Source organism: Cetorhinus maximus, chromosome 13 (genome assembly GCF_964194155.1).
Source record: "Cetorhinus maximus chromosome 13, sCetMax3.hap1.1, whole genome shotgun sequence".
NCBI classification, from domain to species: domain Eukaryota; kingdom Metazoa; phylum Chordata; class Chondrichthyes; order Lamniformes; family Cetorhinidae; genus Cetorhinus; species Cetorhinus maximus.
In genome coordinates this window covers 116,046,016-116,069,979 of record NC_135891.1, presented here as the reverse complement: position 1 = coordinate 116,069,979, position 23,964 = coordinate 116,046,016, and the positions used below count along the sequence as shown (strand labels likewise).

General features: G+C 46.8%; 1 protein-coding gene across 1 annotated transcript; it reads left to right on the top strand.

The window, feature by feature from the left end:
• Positions 1-5,908: 5,908 nt before the first annotated feature.
• LOC144688324 (uncharacterized) lies at positions 5,909-23,964 on the top strand. The gene is made up of 2 exons (XM_078554754.1): positions 5,909-6,039; positions 22,593-23,964. Exons 1-2 carry the CDS (start codon positions 5,909-5,911, stop codon positions 23,962-23,964), a joined length of 1,503 nt encoding a protein of 500 aa, XP_078410880.1.

Sequence of the window (23,964 nt, the reverse complement as noted above, 5' to 3'; positions counted from 1 at the left end):
GGATTTGATGGAGCCTACTACAAGAAGATGCCTGAGGATGGATGACCACTTAGTAATAGAAATTGGAACTGTACTTTTTGTGGTGTAGTGGTATTATCACTAGATTAGTAATCCAGATGGTTCAGGGTTAATGCTCTGGGTACCTGGGTTCAAATCCCACCACAGCAGATGGTGGAATTTAAGTTCAATGAAAATCTGGAACTAAAAGTCTAATGATGACCATGAAACCATTGCTGATTGTTGTAAAAACCCATCTGGTTCACTAATGCTCTTTAAGGAAGGAAATCTGTCTTCCTTTCCTGGTTCTGGCCTAAATATGGTTGACTCTTAAATGCCCTCTGAACAAGGGCAATTTGGGATGGGCAATAAATGCTGGCCTGGCCAGTATTTAAGTCTTCCAAATATTCATTATGACTTATATATTTAATGGTCAGTGAACCTCCCACTGAACTACAAGAAGGTGATTTTATTCTTGATTTTATTTATGGTTTGGAAAATGCTAACCCAAATTGGAAATATGCCAAAATGAATATGTAAATGAAGAGAGGAAACTCTGATGAAGAGTGTTATGGAATTGGGGGTGGGGGAGGAGTGGGTTGCTTGCATTTCACTGCTACAGGCAGATTTTCCAATGCTTGTGGTAATGCAGGATGCAGTCAAATTTAATGACTATCATAGATGTGGCTTGTAACACCATCCTGGGAAAGCAATAGACTGGGTTGTCAAATACCGAACACAGATTTGCGATTATGTGAACAAGAGTGTTAAGGAGATGCTGAGAGACATGCTAAGGGCAGTGGAGGAGGGATGGCCTTTTGTGAACTTACCACATTTTGCAATATCTTGGGATTTCCGCTAGATTTTATGCACTGCCTTCTATAGAGTGTTGTCAGACAGTTTACTGACTTGTGGCTCCCTTTACCAGCACCTAGTGAATTTTACATTGGATCTCCCCTAACTGTGGCTGTGATAGATGAACATCTGAGGTTCATTAAGCCGCCAAGTTTTGTTGCAAGATCTCCAAGACCATTAGCTGAAAGGAAACACTGGGAGGCCTCAGAATGGTACATTTGGCTATTATTCTACAGTTTGCCATGTTTAAGTGGGATACTTGCAGATATGTATTTGAGTCACTGGGTTCTCCTTGTACAGGTTTCTTTCCTCTTATGCAGGAAGCAGTTTTGCCTGATGAGATAAATAAGAATGATTCGTTCATACTCATTTGTCAGCAGGGTACAAATGCCATACAATGCAGGAGTCATGATATTTAGGATGCATTTACTTATACATATTTTTTGTAATTCATTCTTTCACAGGATGTGGGCATCACTGGCTAGGCCAGTATTTATTGCCCATCCCTAGTTGCCTTTGAGAAGGTGGTGGTGAGCCCCCTTCTTGAACCACTGCTGTCCGTGTGGTGTAGGTACACCCACAGTGCTGTTAGGGAGGGAGTTCCAGGATTTTGACCCAGCGACAGTGAAGGAACGGCGACATATTTCCAAGTCAGGATGGTGTGTGGCTTATGGGAACTTCCAGGTGGTGATGTTCCCATGTGTCTGAACCCTTGTACTTCTAGGTGGTAGAGGTCACAGGTTTGGAATGTGCTGTGAAATAAGACTTGACAAGTGCTGCAGTGCATCCTGTAGATGGCACACAGAGCTGCCGCTGTGTGTCAGTGCTAGAGGGAGTGAATGTAGGTGGAAGGGGTGTCAATCAAGTGGGCTGCTTTGTCCTGGACTGTGTCAAGCTTTCTGAGTGTTGTTGGAGCTGCACTAATCCAGGCAAGTGGAGAGACTTGTACCTTGTAGATGGTGGACAGGCTTTGGAGGGTCAGGAGGTGAGTTACTTGCCACAGGATTCCCAGCCCCTGACCTGCTCTTGTAGCCACAGTATTTATATGGCTAGTCCAGTTCAGCTTTGAGTCTATGGTGATCCTTAGGATGTTCCAAGTCTGTACATATGAACATACAAACATATGATCTAGAAGCAGGAGTAGGCCATTCAGCCCCTTGAGCCTGCTGCACCGTTCAATAAGATTATGGTTGATCTGATTGTGGCCGCAACTCCACATTCTGCTTACTCCCGATAACCCTTGTCACCCTTGCTAGTCAAGAATCTATCTACCTCTGCCTTAAAATATTCAATGACCCTGCCTCCACCATTCTCCAGGGAAGAGAGTCCTAAAGACTCACAACCCTCTGAGAGAAAAAATTCTTCTCATCTCCATCTTAAATGGGAGACCCTTTATTTTTAAACTGTGTCCCCTCATTCTAGTGATGGCCATGTGCTCCCTTTTGGACACATTCATTCTTCCCTTTTGAGACATGCAATTGACCAGTGGAACAACTTACAAGTATACGGGGAAACATCTCATGAGTAGTCTCTAGCACAGAAGTTTTTTCTCATGTGAAATTTGGCACTGACGGATGTGTTTGTAAATTCACCATGAGTTAGAACAGGACTCCCAAATCAGTGGGTCGCAAGCCCCAGTGAAGTCACCAGACAAGGTTTTGGGGTTGTGAGCTCAGAGACAGCAATAGTTGTTGTGGAACTTGGACTAATTTCTGACAGCGGCAAGGTCCCTTTAAATTCTAGTGTTTTCTTCTGTGAGAGCAGTGGGTGGGGCTTTAGTAAGCATCAGAGTTGGGGGGGTATTCAGACATCCTTTACTCTTGTTGAAACAGCTGTGCTCAGGGATTGATTGACAGCTCCATCTCTCTGATCCCTGCTGTCAACTGCACAGTTTTTATTTATACAATGTTAAGTGGTTTCAAGGGTTTGTGGTTTCTGTTATTGATACTTTAAAGGGCTTGGATAATGGACACTTTTACTGAGCTGTAGTGAAGAATTCTTTTTTCAAAAAACTGGAAAGTAATGAATAAATGAATGACTATTTTCAAAAGCTTTTCTTTACACGTGTGTGTGTCACTGTTGGGTTCATTGGTTCTATATAGTTTATGAGGGGGTAAATGGGCATGTAAGTGCCATAACTTGGCATAGGGTGCATGATGGAGTATGGATGTAGTGCCATGGCTTGACATAAGTGGCATGAGGGGCCTGGGTGGATGGAGGGGCATAGGGTGGAATTGGGGGGCATGTGGTGCCATGGGAGTTGATGGAGGGGCATAATGCGGCATGGGGCAGGAGGGAGTGGGTGGGGTCATGAAGTGATAGAGACAGGGCGTGGGGAGTGCATGGGGGATGAGGGAGTGGGTGGGGTCATGAAGGGATAGAGACAGGGCGTGGGGAGTGCGTGGGGGATGAGGGAGTGTGAGGTGTGAGGACTGGCGGGCCTTTGTGCTTTTATTTTAACTGGCACAGAGTCCCACCCTACCAAGGTGGGCCTTTTAAACAGCCCAACTTCTCACCCGGCAGCCCCTGTGGCCGCCTTTGACCTCTTTCCCAGGTCGGCTGGTCTAATTCCAGCTCGCACCCATCCCCCCCTCCCGCCCCAGCATTGAAGATCCCGCCTTTGCAGGCACTTTCTCCCGAGGCAGGTGGGCCGAGCCGGAAATTTTCCCAACTCCTGCTATCTGCTTCCTCGATGATGAAAATCCAGGCCTGCATAGCAGAGCCGGGGGTCAAAATCAACTAAAACTTACTACTTGTCTTTATGAATCACGTTGTCAGACTGACTCACTCACTCGAAACACTCAAACTCACCCTGTGGACTCCCAGAATCAGTCTGCTACAGGCTGTCCCAGGAAATACGGGACAAAAGGCACTCCTTATGGGACAAACTGTCAAAGGACAATCCCTTAAAATATAGGACAAATGGTCACCCTGCTTCCGAAACTTTCAAAATGGAGAACCTAGAAAATTAATTCACCCACTTGTTAGGAACGAGAGATAGTTTAAGTAAGTTCTATGCGCACTTGTTAGGAATTAGATATATCTTTAAGTTTAAGTTTAGTTTGTATTTCTGTATTGGTGGGTTAAAAGGATGAAACCTGAGTTTTTGTTTCGCTATAAAAGATGCCTGCATTTTAATGAGATTTTATGACTCTTGAAGGGGAGTTAAAACAAACAAGGTAGAAAAAAACTGTGCTGTTGCCTAACAACAGGGGTCCAGAGAGAGAGGCCATAGACACACACACACAGGCACACACACACACACACACAGGCACACACACACACACACACACACACACACAGGTACACACACACACACACACACAGGTACACACACACACACACACACACACACACAAACCAAAAGCAGTTTGAGTTCAGTTGGTCAATGTGCTGTAAAGTTGAAAAGAGTTGCCAGAAGAAGCAGAAGAGGAGAGGGACAGATAGCAAGTCCCAAACTAAAGTTGAAACCAGCTGTCAGGAGAAGCTGGACAGGAGGATGCTGCAGGAAGCAGGTTTCCCCAAATAACAGAAGAGGGGTCAGAGAAGACCTTCTAGACAAAGGAAACAGCCAGAAATCGGGGAAAAGGTCCTGTTAAGTGAAGTTAAGAGTGAAGAGCAGACTTAAAGGGAAGAAAGCTGCAGGATGCAGATTTAAAGCAATATAGGTTTGCGAGAAGCTAGAAGATCCAAGGAGACAGATGAAGGTCTGTAACTCTTTACAATGGGCATGTGAAGCAGTGGTGTTCAACTGGCATGTTTGCACCTTTGAGAGAGAAAGTGCACAGAAGGAAGCTTGAATGTACGTGGTGATCCAAGGGAGAGGGACATCGGAATGAGAGTTCAAAACCCTGGAGATGGACCCTTGTGGAAGGCATCTGAGAGAAAGCATCGTTTGGGAGAAGATTCCAAAACGAGTTCTTTGAAAGAGGAGGTTGGAAACCCCGTGTGAAAGACAGAGTTCAGTGAGGGCAGTTGGCTCACGGTATGACAAGCATTGCGGGGGGAGTTGAGGGGAGATCCATAGCATCTGTTTGGGGTGACATCTGTCACTTTGTTTCAGAGTGTTGTATATCTGACCACAGGTCACCTATTGGTTTACATGGGCTGTCTACTTACTGTGAGCATGAGGTTATAAGATAGCTTTTGTAACTTATGAATTTGTATACATCTGTAAAGGTACAGTTGAGGATGAAGGAATGTTGTAATATCGTTCATCGTTTCTTGTTTAATAAATGTTTTACTCATTTGTTAAAAGTTCATCAGCTGACTCCTGTGACTCTGTTCAGTAGCCACTCCTCACGTATCTAAATAAAAAATAAAAGTTAGGGTTTATCAAGCTGGGTTCCACCCAGGGATCAGGCTTGTCTGGTAGTAACATCAGCTGGGGTCACAACACACTCCATTCACATAAATACCACTAATAAATGAAAAACAATATCTGTGTCTGGCTTTGGGGCAGTGGAGCATAACACAGACTGTACGGCACATTTCAAAATTTATTGTGGCACGTAAAAACACAAAACACATGAAGCAAAAGCCAATAAAAAGCGCAGAAACCAAAAGAAAAACCACAGTTGAGGTGCAAAAATGTTAAGTTACAGCTATCATAATACAGATCTTGAACACTGAGATGGTGAAATTACAGGCGTCCTAAACAAAACCTGAGCACTGTTCACATTGCTGAGGTGGAATAAGGTTCTCCAGATTTCAGCTCCCCCAATTTCTCTGAGGTGCTAACACTCCTGCAATGAAAGGAATAAACAGTTCAACAGTTAAATGCAGAACCAAAATCAGTTAAACACAGTTAAAGTGCAGTAATGAAAAGTTAGATTGCTGTGGTAGATCGAAATGCAGAACTTAAGCGTTACTTACATTGACACGTTTGATGGTTTGTTGTACTTTAGTCTTTGATTAAGATCCTGAATTTTCTCGCTTATGTACTTTTCATTTTGCCAAGCTCTATTTCTTCAGATACCCCTCTTTGCCCAGCCCTGGGCCTGCAGATGGTGGTTGAAACAAAGGCTGGGATTTTCTGTGCCCGCTGGTGTCGGGCATGTTCAGTGGTGTGAGCGAGCAATATGGTGAGAAGCCCAAAAACCGGTTTCGCAACGTCAAGAAACCACTTTGCGATTGTCCACTCCGCCTGCCGATTGTGGGCCGCGTTTCCAGCCTTCAGATGTCATTGTAACACATCGGCATGTCATTGTAATGCCAGCCTGCTGGACTCAACCCCCCCCCCCGACCCCAGTGGATCGTCCATCCGCTGACATGTTTCACAACAGCACATAAACAACGTGCACCTGGCGAGCTGCATTTCACTCGGGACTGCGAGGTTTGTTTGCCTACCTTGCTTCGGGCAGCACTCGCGGTCATCAGCGCCAGGCTTCACAGGCAGCACCACATCACTTTTACAGGGGCTCACAGGCAGGTCTCTACCTACCAGATCAGCCACATGTAGGTGGCTCTTCAATGGCTGCAGGGCTAGGGCTTGCTTGGGGAAGGGGGAGAAGTGGCCTTAGGCAAGGGAAGGGGCTGTAGTACGAGAGCTGCTCTGGGGAAGGGAGGGTATCCCAGGGTGTGTGTGGGGGCACATTCTGATCTGTGCAAGTGGCCTCAAGATGGTGAGGGCTGAGGAGTCTCCAGAGGAGATGAGGCCAGATGGAGATGTGTGTGAGAATGGGTGGTGATGTCCCTTGAGCTGGCAGTGAGTGAGATGCCAGTGAATGTGTGATGGGCTTGAGTGTGAGAGTTTAGAGTGATGAGATGGCTGCCTTACCCTGGTGGCACAGATAAGAACTTTCATCCTCTCTCTGCATTGGATGGCCAATCTCTTGTGTGCAGCATTGACACTGACCAACTCTGCCACCGCCTGCCATGCTGGATTGGTGATGCCGCTGCCCACCCTGCGGTCAGAGGTGGGGGTAGAGGACATCGCGGTGGGCCTCCACGGCGTCCAAAAAGCCGTGTCTAAACGGACGTGTCACTAAAACTGGGGGTTGCAGTCTTTTTGCTTCTCGTGGACATCTTCCCTGCAGTAGTCGTGGGCTGGAATCACTGAGATATGTGCATGCGGCTGGACTATAAATATGGTGCCTGGCGTGATGAAGCGGTGAGGTGATGGCGGGCAGGCAAATGAGGCCCTGCCCCCTCCCCCAAGGAAACGGCGTGTTTCCCGGAATGCATGAATAATGTGGCGGGTTTGGAACAATATGGCGTGAAAACCTGCCATTGCGGCCGGCGGGTAAATTTTACCTGCCCGCTACCGCACTTAGGGCAAACCTGGGATGATTCCGCCCAAAATAAGCAAAGGACTTTAAGCTTGAAATTAAAAGTTAGAGATTTCCAAAACAGATGGCAAGAGGCCTCCAAACTGATTCTGCTGGTGTTGTCTGTAAATACGCAGCCTTAAAGCCCATCAATTCATCCCCATGAGAGAGATTGCTGTGTGCAATTAAAACAGCCTAAACAAGGCCATTTGTTAACCTGTTGCTTAATCCTTAGCAGCTCATCCTCGTGTGGCAAACTGAGGTCTTTTGGGTATTTCTTGGAACCTAAGGATGTCATATTCAGAAAACCAATTAACCCTTCCTCATTACTGGAGGTCACTAAGGGGACATCACACCGCACCAAGAGGGAAATACAGCTTTTATATGGTATCTTTGATAGCATCTAAATTCTGTGGCAGAAATGATGGCTTCACAACACCTCCAATGTTGATAAATTGTTGGCAGAGTCTCCCACAAACTGACCTTCCCCTCAGGTCATCAGATCTCCAGATGCCGACAGCCAAAGACTTTACGAATAGTGAATTTAATCTTTGGCTGTGTGCCTTCATCCAGACTCCCTCCAGTATATCAATTCCACTGGCAGTTTTACCTGTAAGTAAAATCAGGGACATACTCAATGTTCTACACATAAAACTGGGAGATAATATAGTTTGACTCAGATTAACTACAGACTCTACGTGAGGTTATTCAATAGTTCAGTTTCACTGAATAACAACTTGATGGAGGTATGTATAACACTGCACCTACCATCATAATGATCCATCACTTATTGCTGAAACCAATATTGATTATTAAATGGCTTGAAAATGAATTATAATTGCCATTACCTGGTCATTAATCACAGTGTAAAACTCAGGGACTCAGTCCTCGACGTGAGTGCCCTCCACCACATCCCACAGCACACTGCCCACCGCCACCTCAGTTTAATCCCAGCCCGACATGAGGCCATTGGACAGCTAAGAACCAACAAGGCCGCTGGCGCAGATGGAATCCCCGCCGAAATGCTAAAATACGGCAGAAAGTACTCTTGGCACTAATACACGACTTCATCTCCCTCACCTGGAAGGAAGAGAGCATGACAGGGGATCTCCAAGATGCCGTAATCGTGACCATCTTCAAAACAGAGACAAGACTGACTGCGGTAACTATAGCGGGGTATCTCTGCTGTCCACCACAGGGAAGGGCATTGCGAGAGACCCTCTCAATCGCCTTATCCCCGTGGCTGAGAAGCTCCTAGCTCCTAGAGTCGCATTGCGGATTCCGTCCATCGAGAGACACAGTGGATATGATCTTCACATCAAGACAATTAAGCCCAACAAAAATGCCGAGAGCAACAGCAACCTCTGTTCATGGCCTTCTGTGACCACACAAAAAGACCTTTGACTCTATCAACTGGGAGGGACTGTGGAGCGTCCTCCCCAAATTTGACAGAAATTCGTCGCCATCCTCTGCCTGCTGTAGGATGACACACAAGTCACGATCCTTATCAACAAATCTACCAGAGACCCAATATGAGTGTGAGCCGGGGTCGGGCAGGCTGTGTCATCGCACAATCGCTCTTTTCAATCTTCCTCGCCCCAACACTCCACCCTATCCTGACGAAGCCCCCCGCCAGAGTGGAGCTACCCCACAGCGAATGAGTGACCTTTTCGACCTTTTTGGTGTCCATATACAGAAATTGTCAAAAGTGGCAGGGCAAGTTGATAAGGCAGTTAAAAAAAGGGCATGTGTGACTTGAGTTTATAAGTGGAGGCATGGAATATAAAAGCAAAGAGCTGGAAATTTAGACACCACTGATCAGCCTCAGTTGAGGTATTGTGGACAATCCTGGGCACCATTCTTCAGGAAATATGTAAAGGCTTAGAGGAGGTTTACCAGGGTGTTTCCAGGGATAAGGGGCTTCACCTCTGAGGAGAGGTTGGAAAGTTTAGGACTGTTCTCCGGGACAGAGATGGTTAAGAGGGGACTAAGTTCTTAAGATGAAGATGGGACTTTGATAGAGTAGAAACTATTCCTTTTGGTGAGTTTGTTAACCAGGGGTCATGAATTCAAATTCATTTGAAAAAGAGGTGGAGGGGGGCGGGTGATGAAGAAAAATGATTTTGTTGGGATCTGGGACTTTCTCCCTGAAAAGGTGGTTGAAGCTGATTCCAAAAAAGGTTTTAAATACGGTAACGAGGAACTCACAGAAATCAGGGTGGTAAGTCTAAGCATGATAGCTCCTCCAAAGAGCCAGAACGGGCAAGATGGGCCAAATGACCTCCTCTTGCGCTGTAACTTGCTATGATTCCAATGTTGTTTTCTACAACAGGACAACAGAGGTTATAACTGAAGCTTAACAGGGAATGTACATAAATCATTCCATGGTCCGTAAAGCTGCTTGGCCTGGAAAGCCTTCTAAGGCATTTAAATGATGAATGGGGAGCTCACTATGCACACTCCCAACTGGATAGGAAGTTTGCCACCAGCATATTTATAGAAGAGGCAGTGCCCCCTTTAGAATCGCACACAAGAAACATTTCATATTTTTTATTAAATGGTGAAACATGTCCAGTCTTGGACTGTCCAAGTGCTTCAGTTGCCACATGCTGACTTCACTGAGTGATGCATGACACTAAACTGGCAGGAAGTTTCCTCCTCACCAGTTTAAAGGGATCGCGCAGTACTTGCAAGCTAATTGCTGCTTCACTGCTTTTGACTAATATTTGAGTTCTGTCTGTTTTTGGTTGAGTTCTGAACACTCTTCAAAGTTCATTTGTTCACATCGGTTCCATAAGACCATAAGACGTAGGAGCAGAAGAAGGCCATTCAGCCCATTGAGTCTGCTCCACCATTCAATGAAATCATGGCTGATCTGATAATCCTCAACTCCACTTTCCTGCCTTTTCCCCATTACCTTTGATTCCCTTACTGATTAAAAATCTGTCTATCTCAGCCTTGAATATACTTAACAAACCAGCCGCTACAGCCCTCTGCAGTAAAGAATTCCACAGATTCACTACCCTCTGAGAGAAGAAATTCCTCCTCATCTCTGTTTTAAATGGACACCCCCTTACTCTGAGATTATGCCCTCTGGTCCTAGACTTTTCCACAAGGGGAAACAGCCTCTCAGCACCTACCCTGTCAAGCCCCCTAAGAATCTTATATGTTTCAATAAGGTCGCTTCTCAGTCTTCTAAACTCCAATGAGTACAGGCCCAACCGACTCAACCTCTCCTCGTAAGAAAATCCCTCCATACCCAGTATCAACCTAGTGAACCTTCTCTGGACTGCCTCCAATGCCAGTATATCTTTCCTTAGATAAGGGGACCAAAACTGTTCACAGTTTTTTAGGTGTGATCTAACTAGTGCCCTTTTATAGTTTTAGCAAAACTTCCCTATTTTTATACTCCATTCCCTTTGAAATAAAGGTAAACATTCCATTTGCCTTACCTATTACCTGCTGAACTTGTATGCTGGCTTTTTGGGATTCATGCACGAGGACCCCCAAATCCCTCTGTGCTGCAGCTTTCTGCAGTCTTTCTCCATTTAAATAGTATTCAGTTCCTCTATTCTTCCTGCCAAAGTGCATAACTTCACATTTTCCAACATTATATTCCATCTGCCAAGCTTTTGCCCACTCACTTAACCTGTCTATACCCCTCTGTAGACACTTTGTGTCATCCTCACCGCCTGCCTTCCCATCTATTTTTGTGTCATCCGCAAACTTGGTGATAGTACATTCATTTCCCTTATCCAAGTCAGCACTGATCCCTGCGGTGCTCCGCTAGTTACAGGCTGCCATCCTGAAAATTCCCCCCTTATCCCAACTCTCTGTCTTCTATTAGTTAGCCAATCCTCTACCCATACCAATATACTACCTTATTAAGTAGCCTTGTGTGCAATACCTTATCAAAAGCCTTTTGGAAATCCAAATATATTTCATCTTCTGGTTCCCTTTTTTCTATCCTGCTTGTTACCTCTTGAAAGAATTCTAATAAATTTGTCAGGCATGATTCCCCCTTCATGAAGCCATGCTGACTCTGCTTGATTATATTATGCATTTCTAAATGCTCTGCTATTGCATCCTTTATAATAGGCTCAACATTTTCCCAATGACAGATGTTAAGCTAACTGGCCTATAGTTACCTGTTTTTTGTCTCCCTCCCTTTTTGAATAAGGGTGTTACATTGGCAGTTTTCCAATCCTCTGGGACTTTAAATCTAAGGATTCTTGGAAGATTACTAACAGTGCATCCACTATCTCTGTAGCTATTTCCTTTAATATCCTAGGATGCAACCCATCAGGTCCAGGTGACTTATCGGCCTTTAGCTCCATTAGTTTCCCTAGTACTTTTTGTCTAGTGATAGTTATTGCATTTATTTCCTCCCCCCTTTTGCCCCTTGATTATTTAGTATTTTTGAAATGTTATTAGTGTCTTCTACGATGAAGACTGATGCAAAGTGTTTTTTTCAACTCCTCTGCCATTTCCTGGTTCCCCATTATTATTTCTCCAGCCTCATTCTCTAAGGAGCCTATATTCACTTTGGCCTCTCTCTTCCTTTTTATGTATTTAAAGAAGCTCTAATCTTTGCCACGTTGTATGTTTTTTCTTTCAATTTGATACTATCCTTAACTTCTTTGGTTAACTATAGCTGGTTTATCCCCTTCCTTGAATCCTTCCTGCTCACTGGGATCTATCTTTGTTGTGAGTCATGAACTATTTTCTTAAACGTCTGCCATTGTTCATCAACCGTCTTTTCTGCTAAACTGCTTTCCCAGTCCACTCCAGCCAACTCTGCCCTCGTTCCATTGTATTTGGCTTTATTTAAGTTTAGCACAGTTGTTGGGTCAGGTTGTGCAACTTTTGCACTTCTGCTTATTGCTTAGCAAATGGTCTGGCACCAAGAAACTTTGGCTGGTAGGGCACCCTTTTGGAATAGGGCACAACTGGGAGCAGCAAGGAAGACTCCATAAAGCAAGAGAAACTACCAGAAGACAGGGGAAAAGGGGGTCTACAGAAGAATCTATTCACAGAGGTCCTTCAGGGAACATTTCTCCTAACATGTGTCAGCTGTAGCTCAGTGGTAACACTCTTGCCTCGAAGAAAGTTGAGGGTTCAGGTCACCCTCCAGGGACGTGATGTGACAGAAAATCTAGGCTGACACTCCCAGCAGTACTGAGGAAGTGCTGTACTGTCAGGTATCACCATTCAGAATATTTAACCCTCTCAGGATCTCATGGCCTCTATTTTGAAGGAGAGCAGGGCTGTTCTCACCAATACCTTGGTTGCTCTGTCCATGTTACAGGAGGTTGCCCCAATGCCCTTCATATGAACCATCATTTCTGGACCTGGCAGGGTATTTTCCAGCCAGCTGCCCTTTCTGCCACCAACGCCCCCCCCCACCCCCACAACCCTTTTCATCCAGGGAGATGGGACCAGGACCAGTACACACTGACTCACCTGCACCATTGGCTGCATCCTCTACGTGGCCAACAAGTCCTAGAGTGGGACTCAAATCCAGAACATTCTGGCTCAGAGGCAGGTTTGCGACTGCCTAAGTCAGGGTTGCTCTTGGGAACTCGCGCTAGTTCAAATGGAAGGTCATCTGGACCCGAAATACTCTGTTTCTCTCCACCATTGCTGCCTGACCTGCTGAGTATCACTAAAAAAAAAGCAGATTATCATTATTACATTGTTGTTTTGGGGGAGCTTGTAGTGCACAAATTGCCTGCCATGCTTCCTACTTTGCAATAGTGATTGCATTTCAAAAGTATTTAATTGGCTGTAAAGCGCTTTGGGACATCCTGAGGTCATGAAGGGCGCCACAGAACTGTAAGAGGGTTTTTTTTACCGGAACTCAGCTGAAAACCTTTCACTTCACCATCGAATGATTAACAGGATGTTGGGGATAATTTCTCTGTTCTTCCTCAAAATGGTTTCACGGAATCTTTAATATGCACCCGTAAGGAAGATACCTCATCCAAAAGATAGTACTATTGACAGTACAGCACAGGATGTATCGGCCTACATTTTTGTGCTCAGCAGTTCAATAGAGTGGAGCTTGAGCCCATAACCTTCAGGTCTACAGCTACCCGCTGAGCCTCAGCTGACACGTTAAACTTAGGCTGTGGTTTGATGGTCAGCAGAAAGACCAAAATGGATGTTGAAAGCATTGGAAGCTTGTCACGCAGAGGGTGAGGTGAGAGGGGAAATCAGAAGAGGCAAAGAGAATGGGACATAAAGAAGCCTTACTAAGTGTCTCCTCCAGCATCACCAATGGCCATGGCTTGTTCCCTGTGCCTTGCCAGATGTGGACTGGTTTGCACCTTCTCCTGAAACAAAGATGGATGTGTGCTAAAAAAGAACTTGTGAGATGTTTGTCAAATGTAGCTAGCGTTGTGGAATAGCTGACTGTGTGAGTGTGTGTGTGTGTGTGTGTGATTGAGTGACTGTGTGAGTGTGTGTGTGTGTGTGTGTGTGATTGAGTGACTGTGTGAGTGTGTGTGTGTGTGTGTGTGATTGAGTGACTGTGTGAGTGTGTGTGTGTGTGTGTGTGTGTGTGATTGAGTGACTGTGTGAGTGTGTGTGTGTGTGATTGAGTGTCTGTGTACATGTGAGTGTGTAGGTGTGCGTGTGTGTGTGATTGAGTGTCTGTGTACATGTGAGTGTGTGTGTGTGTGTGTGTGTGATTGAGTGTCTGTGTACATGTGTAGGTGTGTGTGTGTGTGTGTGATTGAGTGTCTGTGTACATGTGTAGGTTGTGTGTGTGTGATTGAGTGACTGTGTGAGTGTGTGTGTGTGTGTGTGTGTGAGTGTGTAGGTGTGCGTGTGTGTGAGTGTGTAGGTGTGCGTGTGTGTGTGTGTGTGTGATTGAGTGACTGTGTGTGTGTGTGTGTGTGTGTGTGTGAGTGTGTAGGTGTGCGTGTGTGTGTGTGTGTGAGTGTGTAGGTGTGCGTGTGTGTGTGATTGAGTGACTGTGTGTGTGTGTGTGTGTGATTGAGTGACTGTGTGAGTGTGTGTGTGTGTGTGTGTGATTGAGTGTCTGTGTGCATGTGAGTGTGTGTGTGTGTGTGTGTGTGTGTGATTGAGTGTCTGTGTGCATGTGAGTGTGTGTGTGTGTGTGTGTGTGTGTGTGATTGAGTGTCTGTGTACATGTGAGTGTGTGTGTGCGTGTGTGTGTGATTGAGTGTCTGTGTGAGTGTGTGTGTGTGTGTGATTGAGTGTCTGTGTACATGTGAGTGTGTGCGTGTGCGTGTGTGTGTGATTGAGTGTCTGTGTGAGTGTGTAGGTGTGCGTGTGTGTGTGATTGAGTGTCTGTGTGAGTGTGTAGGTGTGCGTGTGTGTGTGATTGAGTGTCTGTGTACATGTGAGTGTGTGTGTGTGTGTGTGTGTGTGTGATTGAGTGTCTGTGTACATGTGAGTGTGTGTGTGTGCGTGTGTGTGTGATTGAGTGTCTGTGTGAGTGTGTAGGTGTGCGTGTGTGTGTGATTGAGTGTCTGTGTACATGTGAGTGTGTGCGTGTGTGTGTGTGTGTGATTGAGTGTCTGTGTGTGTAGGTGTGCGTGTGTGTGTGATTGAGTGTCTGTGTACATGTGAGTGTGTGTGTGTGTGTGTGTGTGATTGAGTGTCTGTGTACATGTGTAGGTGTGTGTGTGTGTGTGATTGAGTGTCTGTGTACATGTGTAGGTTGTGTGTGTGTGATTGAGTGACTGTGTGAGTGTGTGTGTGTGTGTGTGTGTGAGTGTGTAGGTGTGCGTGTGTGTGAGTGTGTAGGTGTGCGTGTGTGTGTGTGTGTGATTGAGTGACTGTGTGTGTGTGTGTGTGTGTGTGTGTGAGTGTGTAGGTGTGCGTGTGTGTGTGTGTGTGAGTGTGTAGGTGTGCGTGTGTGTGTGATTGAGTGACTGTGTGTGTGTGTGTGTGTGATTGAGTGACTGTGTGAGTGTGTGTGTGTGTGTGTGTGTGATTGAGTGTCTGTGTGCATGTGAGTGTGTGTGTGTGTGTGTGTGTGTGTGTGATTGAGTGTCTGTGTGCATGTGAGTGTGTGTGTGTGTGTGTGTGTGTGTGATTGAGTGTCTGTGTACATGTGAGTGTGTGTGTGCGTGTGTGTGTGATTGAGTGTCTGTGTGAGTGTGTGTGTGTGTGTGATTGAGTGTCTGTGTACATGTGAGTGTGTGCGTGTGCGTGTGTGTGTGATTGAGTGTCTGTGTGAGTGTGTAGGTGTGCGTGTGTGTGTGATTGAGTGTCTGTGTGAGTGTGTAGGTGTGCGTGTGTGTGTGATTGAGTGTCTGTGTACATGTGAGTGTGTGTGTGTGTGTGTGTGTGTGATTGAGTGTCTGTGTACATGTGAGTGTGTGTGTGTGCGTGTGTGTGTGATTGAGTGTCTGTGTGAGTGTGTAGGTGTGCGTGTGTGTGTGATTGAGTGTCTGTGTACATGTGAGTGTGTGCGTGTGTGTGTGTGTGTGATTGAGTGTCTGTGTGTGTAGGTGTGCGTGTGTGTGTGATTGAGTGTCTGTGTACATGTGAGTGTGTAGGTGTGCGTGTGTGTGTGATTGAGTGTCTGTGTACATGTGAGTGTGTGTGTGTGTGTGTGATTGAGTGTCTGTGTACATGTGAGTGTGTGTGTGTGTGTGTGATTGAGTGTCTGTGTACATGTGAGTGTGTGTGTGTGTGTGTGTGTGTGATTGAGTGTCTGTGTACATGTGAGTGTGTGTGTGTGTGTGTGATTGAGTGTCTGTGTACATGTGAGTGTGTGTGTGTGTGTGTGTGATTGAGTGTCTGTGTACATGTGAGTGTGTGTGTGTGTGTGTGTGTGATTGAGTGTCTGTGTGAGTGTGTAGGTGTGCGTGTGTGTGTGATTGAGTGTCTGTGTACATGTGAGTGTGTAGGTGTGCGTGTGTGTGTGATTGAGTGTCTGTGTACATGTGAGTGTGTGTGTGTGTGTGTGATTGAGTGTCTGTGTACATGTGAGTGTGTGTGTGTGTGTGTGTGTGTGTGATTGAGTGTCTGTGTACATGTGAGTGTGTGTGTGTGTGTGTGTGTGATTGAGTGTCTGTGTACATGTGAGTGTGTGTGTGTGTGTGTGTGTGATTGAGTGACTGTGTACATGTGAGTGTGTGTGTGTGTGATTGAGCGTCTGTGTACATGTGAGTGTGTAGGTGTGTGCGTGTGTGTGATTGAGTGTCTGTGTACATGTGAGTGTGTAGGTGTGCGTGTGTGTGTGATTGAGTGTCTGTGTACATGTGAGTGTGTGCGTGTGCGTGTGTGTGTGATTGAGTGTCTGTGTACATGTGCGTGTGTGTGTGTGTGTGTGATTGAGTGTCTGTGTACATGTGAGTGTGTAGGTGTGCGTGTGTGTGTGATTGAGTGTCTGTGTACATGTGCGTGTGTGTGTGTGTGTGTGTGTGATTGAGTGTCTGTGTACATGTGAGTGTGTGCGTGTGTGTGTGATTGAGTGTCTGTGTACATGTGAGTGTGTGCGTGTGCGTGTGTGTGTGATTGAGTGTCTGTGTACATGTGAGTGTGTGTGTGTGTGTGTGTGTGATTGAGTGTCTGTGAACATGTGAGTGTGTGTGTGTGTGCGTGTGTGATTGAGTGTCTGTGTACATGTGAGTGTGTGTGTGTGTGTGTGATTGAGTGTCTGTGTACATGTGAGTGTGTAGGTGTGCGTGTGTGTGTGATTGAGTGTCTGTGTACATGTGAGTGTGTGCGTGTGCGTGTGTGTGTGATTGAGTGTCTGTGTACATGTGAGTGTGTGCGTGTGCGTGTGTGTGTGATTGAGTGTCTGTGTACATGTGAGTGTGTGTGTGTGTGTGTGTGTGATTGAGTGTCTGTGTACATGTGAGTGTGTGTGTGTGTGTGTGTGATTGAGTGTCTGTGTACATGTGAGTGTGTGTGTGTGTGTGTGATTGAGTGTCTGTGTACATGTGAGTGTGTGTGTGCGTGTGTGTGTGATTGAGTGTCTGTGTGCATGTGAGTGTGTGTGTGTGTGTGTGTGTGTGATTGAGTGTCTGTGTACATGTGAGTGTGTGTGTGCATGTGTGTGTGATTGAGTGTCTGTGTGAGTGTGTGTGTGTGTGTGTGATTGAGTGTCTGTGTACATGTGAGTGTGTGCGTGTGCGTGTGTGTGTGATTGAGTGTCTGTGTGAGTGTGTAGGTGTGCGTGTGTGTGTGATTGAGTGTCTGTGTAAATGTGAGTGTGTGCGTGTGTGTGTGTGTGTGATTGAGTGTCTGTGTACATGTGAGTGTGTAGGTGTGCGTGTGTGTGTGATTGAGTGTCTGTGTACATGTGAGTGTGTAGGTGTGCGTGTGTGTGTGATTGAGTGTCTGTGTACATGTGAGTGTGTGCGTGTGTGTGTGTGTGTGATTGAGTGCCTGTGTACATGTGAGTGTGTAGGTGTGCGTGTGTGTGTGATTGAGTGTCTGTGTACATGTGAGTGTGTGTGTGTGTGTGTGTGTGTGATTGAGTGTCTGTGTACATGTGAGTGTGTAGGTGTGCGTGTGTGTGTGATTGAGTGTCTGTGTACATGTGAGTGTGTGTGTGTGTGTGTGTGTGTGATTGAGTGTCTGTGTACATGTGAGTGTGTAGGTGTGCGTGTGTGTGTGATTGAGTGTCTGTGTACATGTGAGTGTGTAGGTGTGCGTGTGTGTGTGATTGAGTGTCTGTGTACATGTGAGTGTGTGTGTGTGTGTGTGTGTGATGTGAGTTATGTGAAGTTGGTAACAGATGCTGAAGCATTCCATGTCCACATGCAGCAAAACGTGAACAACATCAGGCTTGGGCTGATAAGTGGCAAGTAACATTTACACCACACAAGTGCCAGGCAATGACCATCTCCTACAAGGGAGAATTTAACCACCTCATCTTGACATTCAGTGGTATTACCATCTTTGAATCCAGCCCCTGTGTACATTTCCAAATGCAGTTTCTGGACCCTTGTCTATTTCTGATAGGATTACGTCGAGGGCCACCTTAGTTGCAGCTTTTCAGTTTGGTATTAATATTTTCTAAGTTGCCATCAATGACTCCCTCTCCTGAAGCCTGGGGTGGGGGGGGTGGTGGGAGGTGAGGTGTGGTGGGCTCACACTGCAATCTGTACATAGTACCATCTGATTTGTACAATTGGATACGTTCTTGACTTTGTTTTTCCAGAGGACATACCTTAGATAACCCACCTCTCAGAAGGCAGGTTTGCATGAAATTATTTCCTTATGCAAATATCTCAAGTATTTGCTTGAATTTAGTAACATTGCACATTCTCCTCACAGTCACATCAGTTGTCAAATCTCTTGACAAACAAGCAGGCGATTGCAGCCCTTATCCTCTGCAAATATTGGGAAACCATGGGTGTGATACATGTAAGTCCCAAACTTAACCTGTCATGGCAATGTACAATCGCCAAATTGACACTAGGTTTGCATTACTAACTGATGCTGGTAGAAGGTCTAAGATTGAACTTACACACTCGCACACACACACACATACACACATGCGTGCGCACACATGAGCATGTGCACACACATGCGCGTGCACACACGAACAGACATACACACATGCACACATGTACACACGCACATGCACACACACACGCACATGCGCACACACACTCGCGCACAGATGCACACACACACATGCACACACATGTGCACACACACTCATGCACACATACACACACACGCACACATGCACACACACGTGTACACACGCACACACATGCGTACACATGCACACACACACGCACACGCGTACACACGCACACACACACTCATGCACACACATGTGCACACACACTCATGCACAGTTGCACACACACACGCACAGACACACACGTACACACGCACACAAACACACACGCACACACATGCGTACACACACACACCTGCACACGCATGCACACACACACACTCACACACATACACATGTGCACACACATGCACTCACACACATACACACATGCACACACACACACATGTGCACACACAAATGCACACACAAGTGCATGCACGTGCACACACACACACCCTTCTTTGGGTGCATTTGCACTTGAACACGAACATCAGTGTGAAGCAGTCATCTTCTTAGCTGGGAGAACTTGACACTGACGCCTGACAGATCAACATTCTCCACCACAGCAAGCTCAAAATTGATGGGAAATAAGATTGGGTGAATTTGGAATTCAGTGCAACAGAATCTTGGCATTGGTCTGACTGCCTTGTAGTTAAACCAGTGGTCTGAAACTGTCCATTAAGCAAAGTGTGTGCCCTCGCCATATCACCTCCTCACATCGCTGACCCACTTTCTAAGCAGCAGCTGCACTTCCTTCAGATTTCTGTTGAAGCGACGTTTTTTTTTTAATTTCAGACTTAACCCAAGTTAACCAGGTGACATTCTGAAAGGCCACCTCCAGAATGCCTGGGGCCGAGGTCTCCGAGTGCTACTGGCCCTAATTGTCCAATGGCCCCTGTTAAAGTTATTGTTCACACGGTGAGGAAAGGATGAATCTGAAGCCAGTCTTTTCCTTAATCCAGGTTTATTCCCAAGGCTACAGGTGGGCATCACTGCAGTCAGGACTGAAAAAATCCTGGCCCACAGAGTAAAGGCACAGACTCCTTGGTTCCCCCTTACGCCCGGTGTGAACTGGTTTTTATCTATTTGCAATAATTCCCTAATCTTTCCCCTGTTGGTGGGTAGCTGCTCTCAATTACAAACTTGAAGCATGCACTGTATTGCAGCATGAGTCCAACTACCCTGATGTCCAGCCAGGAAGGGGCAGGGAAATGGGCCGTCCACCATTTTGTGCTGCTAGGCAGATTCCGATTGGCTGGAACAATGGTTTTCTGTCTTGAGTCTACGAGTTCGCCAGTCGAGTGAACTCGAATTGCACGCCTTCATATACACCGGTTAGTTGATGCTCATTATCAATAACAGAGGGAGAGAGACCGGCATAAGAACAAACTCTGATTGTTTACTGCAATAGAAGGCAGAGCACTAAATCCTTGCGTGCTCCCACAACCACCTCCAGCTCCAGGCTTACAGTTAACCAGTAGCCCAGGCTGTACAGTGATTGGTCAGTACTGTCACATGGTTGGTCCACTTGCATTCTCTTAAAGGTACATGGCACTCCACTTTACCACAAATGGCCAGAAGGAATGACCACCTCAACCAGGACTTCATTTGAATATCAATTTAGGGGTGTGTCTACCCTGCACACCATTTCGACACCCATCTGGAATGAAATTCCAGTGTTGCTGGGTGACAATGACAATGGAGGCCATGTATGAAAGTTGGTATTTCAACCATTTGACCAAAAAGGGCCCGTGGATGTGTGGCAGGCATGAGAGAATCCTCTGTCTCCACCCATCACCTGCACAGTCAGATAAATAGGACTGCACCTCTCACACCCTCTTCCCATATCCAGAGATGCATGAGGCAGGCAAAGCACAAGCTTACGCCTGTTCCCATAACTTATTTTTCCTGGAACAGGTCACTAGCCTGAAGCCAGAGGATATAGCTTGAGGGGAACCACTCCACATTAAGCATGGCTGACTAGGAGACTCTCCCACTCTTACCGCCTGTCAGAGGAACATTCGAAGGATATCCTGGTTGATAATTAAACTCTTCGGTCACATTATGAACACACCTTCCGTGACCATCAAGTGCTGGAGTGGGACATGAAACCCCAGCTTCTGGCTTAGAGGCAGGGTCACTGCCCACTGCTCCACAAGACCTCAGAACCCCAACAGCGGAGTTCCCAAGCCTCCACTTGCCTCAAGCAAGACCGGCATCAAGATATTCCCAGAGGTCTCCTTCTAATTGGCTCCCTCTGAGCTTGCTGTCCAATGAAGGACAGGTGGCAGGCTCTCGAAGCGATCAGTCCAATCAGAGGACTGTTGCCCCGTCAGCCACACCGGGCGATGTGGGCACTGCTGAGGCAGGTGGGTGACTGCAAGGGTGCCTCACCACAGAGGCACACTCGGAGACACACAAAAATTAAATGTTTTAGAGGGCCTGAGCAAGCAGGCCCCTCCAGTCAGAGGGGAAAGCCCTCCAGTGGTAGTATTTGGGCTGTGGGTGCAGATTCCGCTGTCGGCAGACCCCTCTTTGGTGGCTCCCTCGACTACTACAGGGAGGCCGCCTCCACTGTGCTGGTGGCTTCTGCATGTGCAGGGGACCATAACCACTGCTGGCAAAATGCTGGCGAGCACCGAAAAGTCACACCAAATTGGGGTCTTAATGGCATCAGTTGACAGCCTGTCTCTATTAAACAGAACAGCCGATCCACCAGCCGGCCTGTCCCTGGCAATCTCCTCCCATGGCAGGATTGCATTGGGAAACCTCTCCAACGTGCTCCCCACTACTTTGCTGACCCCTGTTCCCTCCCGCTCCAGGGCCAGGAAAATTCAGTCCTTCTGTCTAAGACGAAACTGGAAGAAGAATCAATCCTTGTCAATGAACCTCTTACTTAATCTAAATTGGTTCTAAAAAGATTCAAACTAAATTTTAAAAACATCGGTTCCTTCTCTGGGGCTTTTAAACTGATCTTTTAAATTTGTATGAAGTATTTTTTGAACATAAGTTTTATATATTCTTATGCATCTGGGGCAAAGGTATTGAGGTAGTACCTGCCGCTCAGAGTTAACAGGACATTGTTACTCATAACTGAGCTGAGCAAATTATCAAAGCAGAACTATTTGCCTTATGAGCCTGTAAATGATGAATCTAGTAACTTGCTATAGGTTTGTTACCGGACTCGGTATTAACTGACCATCAAACTTCTTGTGTATGACAACTGGATTTCAAAAGAAAGCCACAAAACTGGAAATAGACATTGTGACATGCTCAATTCTAGGAAGTACCGTATTTACTGAAAAGTAGTGTGAATTCCTACCAAGGATATGTTCACACCATAACCTTGACGTCATTGTAAAACCGACTGACAACTTTGGAGCCAAGGTCTCTGTGAGCACAAGCAGAGTGAGATCGCCTAGACCTGATAGTCACATATCACTTGGGCACGACACCATGGGGGACATTTCCCAGGCAAAGGGAGGCATGTTTGGGTGTGCGGTGAATGAAATGGTCTGAAAGTGGTGTTTTGTCAGGAGTCCCACATCATCCTGCCCTCTTCTGGTTTTCACACGGGAGAATTGGAGTGGGAGCCCCCATGCATGGGTTAGCTGATTAAAATATTCAAATAACTCATTGTTGTTTATTAACCAAGGATTCTTGCTTTAACTGGAAAAGGGGCCTATTTCCCAATCTGTATGGAACGTGTCAGGGTGACTGAGAGGAATGAACAATGGGAGGATCTTCATCAATGAAACTGACAGGCTGGGAAGCATTTGGGTCAGTGAGAGTAAAGGGCTGCAGACATGGCCAGGGGGACATTACTCCTCACGGCACTCGTTCTCCAGAGGGCAATGTCACTGCTTTGTAGGTGATTTTAGGAAGTCACTTTAACTGTCTTGCAGGACCAACACCAGGACCAAGAGCAGGAGCAACACCAGGACCAAGAGCAGGAGCAACACCAGCACCGACAGCAGGAGCAACACCAGCACCGACAGCAGGAGTAACACCAGCATTGACAGCAGGAATAACACCAGCACCGACAGCGGGAGTGACACCAGCACCGACTGCAGGAGCAATACCAGCATTGACAGCAGGAATAACACCAGCACCGACAGCAGGAGTAACACCAGCATTGACAGCAGGAATAACACCGGCACCGACAGCGGGAGTGAGACCAGCACCGACTGCAGGAGTAACACCAGCACCGACAGCAGGAGTAACATCAGCACCGACAGCAGGAGTAACATCAGCACCGACAGCAGGAGCAACACCAGCACTGACAGCAGGAGTAACACCGGCACCGACAGCAGGAGTAACACCAGCACCGACAGCAGGAGTAACACCGGCACCGACAGCAGGAGTAACATCAGCACCGACAGCGGGAGTGACACCAGCACCGACAGCAGGAGTAACACCAGCACCGACAGCAGGAGTGACACCAGCACCGACAGCAGGAGTAACACCAACACCGACAGCAGGAGTAACACCAACACCGACAGCGGGAGTGACACCAGCACCGACAGCAGGAGTAACACCAGCACCGACAGCAGGAGTAACACCAGCACCGACAGCAGGAGTAACACCAGCACCAACAGCAGGAGCAACACCAGCACCGACAGCAGGAGTAACACCAGCACCAACAGCAGGAGTAACACCAGCACCGACAGCGGGAGTGACACCAGCACCGACAGCAGGAGTAACACCAGCACCAACAGCAGGAGTAACACCGGCACCGACAGCAGGAGTAACACCAGAAACGAAAGCAGGAGTAACACCAGCACCAACAGCAGGAGTAACACCAGCACCGATAGCAGGAGCAACACCAGCACCGAAAGCAGGAGTAACGCCAGCACCAACAGCAGGAGTAACACCAGCACCGACAGCAGGAGCAACACCAGCACCGAAAGTAGGAGTAACACCAGCACCAACAGCAGGAGCAACACCAGCACCAACAGCAGGAGTAACACCGGCACCGACAGCAGGAGTAACACCAGAAACGAAAGCAGGAGTAACACCAGCACCGAAAGCAGGAGTAACACCAGCACCAACAGCTGGAGCAACACCAGCACCAACAGCAGGAGTAACACCGGCACCGACAGCAGGAGTAACACCAGCACCGAAAGCAGGAGTAACACCAGCACCAACAGCTGGAGCAACACCAGCACCGACAGCGGGAGTAACACCAGCACAGACAGCAGGAGTGACACCAGCTCCGACTGCAGGAGCAACTACTCTCCAACTGGAACACTGACCCTCATCTTTGTGACTTCCTGA

Excerpts from the sequence above, each read along its gene's own strand:
- LOC144688324 (XM_078554754.1), top strand. The coding sequence starts at position 5,909 with ATGTTCAGTGGTGTGAGCGAGCAATATGGTGAGAAGCCCAAAAACCGG. Across the intron at positions 6,040-22,592 it reads TCCAGCCTTCAGATGTCATT|GACCAACACCAGGACCAAGA; the intron begins GTAACACATCGG and ends ACTGTCTTGCAG.